General features: G+C 56.2%; 1 protein-coding gene across 1 annotated transcript; it reads left to right on the forward strand.

The window, feature by feature from the left end:
* The first annotated feature begins 430 nt into the window (after positions 1–430).
* LOC109760889 (uncharacterized) lies at positions 431–1,367 on the forward strand. Its single transcript, XM_020319686.4, has one exon. The coding sequence runs from the start codon at positions 538–540 to the stop codon at positions 1,066–1,068; it is 531 nt and encodes a 176-aa protein (XP_020175275.1). The 5' UTR covers positions 431–537; the 3' UTR covers positions 1,069–1,367.
* Positions 1,368–1,788: the final 421 nt, after the last annotated feature.

Here is a 1,788-nt window from a genome sequence, read left to right on the forward strand (position 1 = left end):
TTAACCTTGTGATCTTGTCACAGTACCTTGCTAAGTTGCCATAATTTCTTCATAACCGTTGGATGCCAGTCTGGCGGCAAGGAGCTGCATGTTAGATTGTTTGCTGGATGTTTCTCATGAAGAATGCATTGCCGTGTTTGACTGTACGTATAATGAAACAAAATCACGTCAAGTATTTCCGAACGGAGATAGTATTTGGACTGTGCCTCGCTGTGTGTCTTGTGCAACTTAACCTCGTGAGGTTTTGCTAGTTGGACGGAGCTCACCGCAAAGAAAAGCCCGTCCTGAGTCCACGGCTCCACGGCCTCGCTGGCCACAACAAAGCCTCCAGCCTGTTCTGCCCCCACACCCGGCTACACGACAACGCTCCGTCTGCCTCCCCGCTGCGTCCTCCTCAGCCGCTCCGCTATATATACCCCTTCCGTCTCCGGCAGCAGAGAGCACACCACACTTTACATTACCACAACAACAGCGCAGACAAGAGAGGAACCAGACAGTAGCAAGCAGCAGCAGCACACACGCGACGACCAAGACGGAATGGGCCTCTGTGTGTCGTACGACGCGGCGGCCGACGGCCCGGCGACCGCGAGAGTGGTGCTCCCCAGCGGCGAGCTCCGGGAGTACTCGCCGCCCGCGACGGCGGCCATGGCGCTGGAGGAGGTGGGCCAGCAGGGGTGGTTCCTCTGCGACGCCGACAGGATGGGGTTCGAGGGCTCCGTCGCGGCGGTGGCTGGCGGCGAGGGGCTCCAGCCGGGGCAGATCTACTTCGTGCTCCCCGCAGAGATGCTGCGCCGCTGCCTCACCGGTGAGGAGGTGGCCTCGCTTGCCGTCAAGGCCAGCGCCGCCTTCGTCAAGGCCGCCACCGCCTCGTCTGCCGGCGGCCGGCGCCGGCGAGGCTCCGTGGCGCCGCTCGTGTTCGCGCCGTCGGAGGAGGACTACTCTGACGAAACCTTGGCGAAGTTTGCAGTGAAGCCGGCGGTGCCGCAGAAGCGGAGGGTGGCCTACCGAGGCGGGAGGTCGCCGCCGAGGTTCTCGCCTGACTTGACGGCCATCATGGAGAGCGAGTAGAGCCGCGGAGCGCACGAGACTGCCAGAAAAGAAAAGGCATCTTTGCACATAGCCCTGCCTCGCCTGGCCGCGAGAGATGCGTGGCCAGCCGCTGATGTTAGATCGGACGGCGGAGACGCGGAGATTGACGCGACAAGTGATATGTGGAGTTAGTTTCTCGAGTTGGATCGTAGAGGGATAGTCGCGTTTTGGACGTTGTTAATATAGACGTCAGAGACAAGTAGGGAATGCACATACAGATATGCCAATGTAAATACTGTATAAATGATGTGGAGTACGTATGCTCAATTACTGGCCTACACCCCAATGCTCGTGCCCTCATTTTTATGTTTGTCATGTGCAGGAGTAATCCTCCGCGTTCCAAGCCAATAATCAAAGCGGAACCTGTAAAATTCGGGGCATGTGCAAAACTTTAAAATGAGGCCTAACTCTTTGCAAAATCTATAGTACTGTCGTAATTTTTTGAAAAACATCATTACCTAAACATCATCATCTTTATTTGAGAGTGGATAATGGCATTTATAGCAATGGGATATATCAAGAATCGTACCTTCGGTATGCAGAATGCCGGACATAACTCACAGTCTCCCTCTATTTGCTCCTTATCCAGCACTATGAACTAAACCCGGGCAAACGTCGGGCCGGGCCGGGTTTCGGGCCGGGCTTGTAAAAGCCCGACCTTCATTTCTCAAGCCCGAGCCCGGCCCGAAGCCCGAAATA

This window comes from Aegilops tauschii, chromosome 5 (genome assembly GCF_002575655.3).
Source record: "Aegilops tauschii subsp. strangulata cultivar AL8/78 chromosome 5, Aet v6.0, whole genome shotgun sequence".
Lineage (NCBI taxonomy): Eukaryota > Viridiplantae > Streptophyta > Magnoliopsida > Poales > Poaceae > Aegilops > Aegilops tauschii.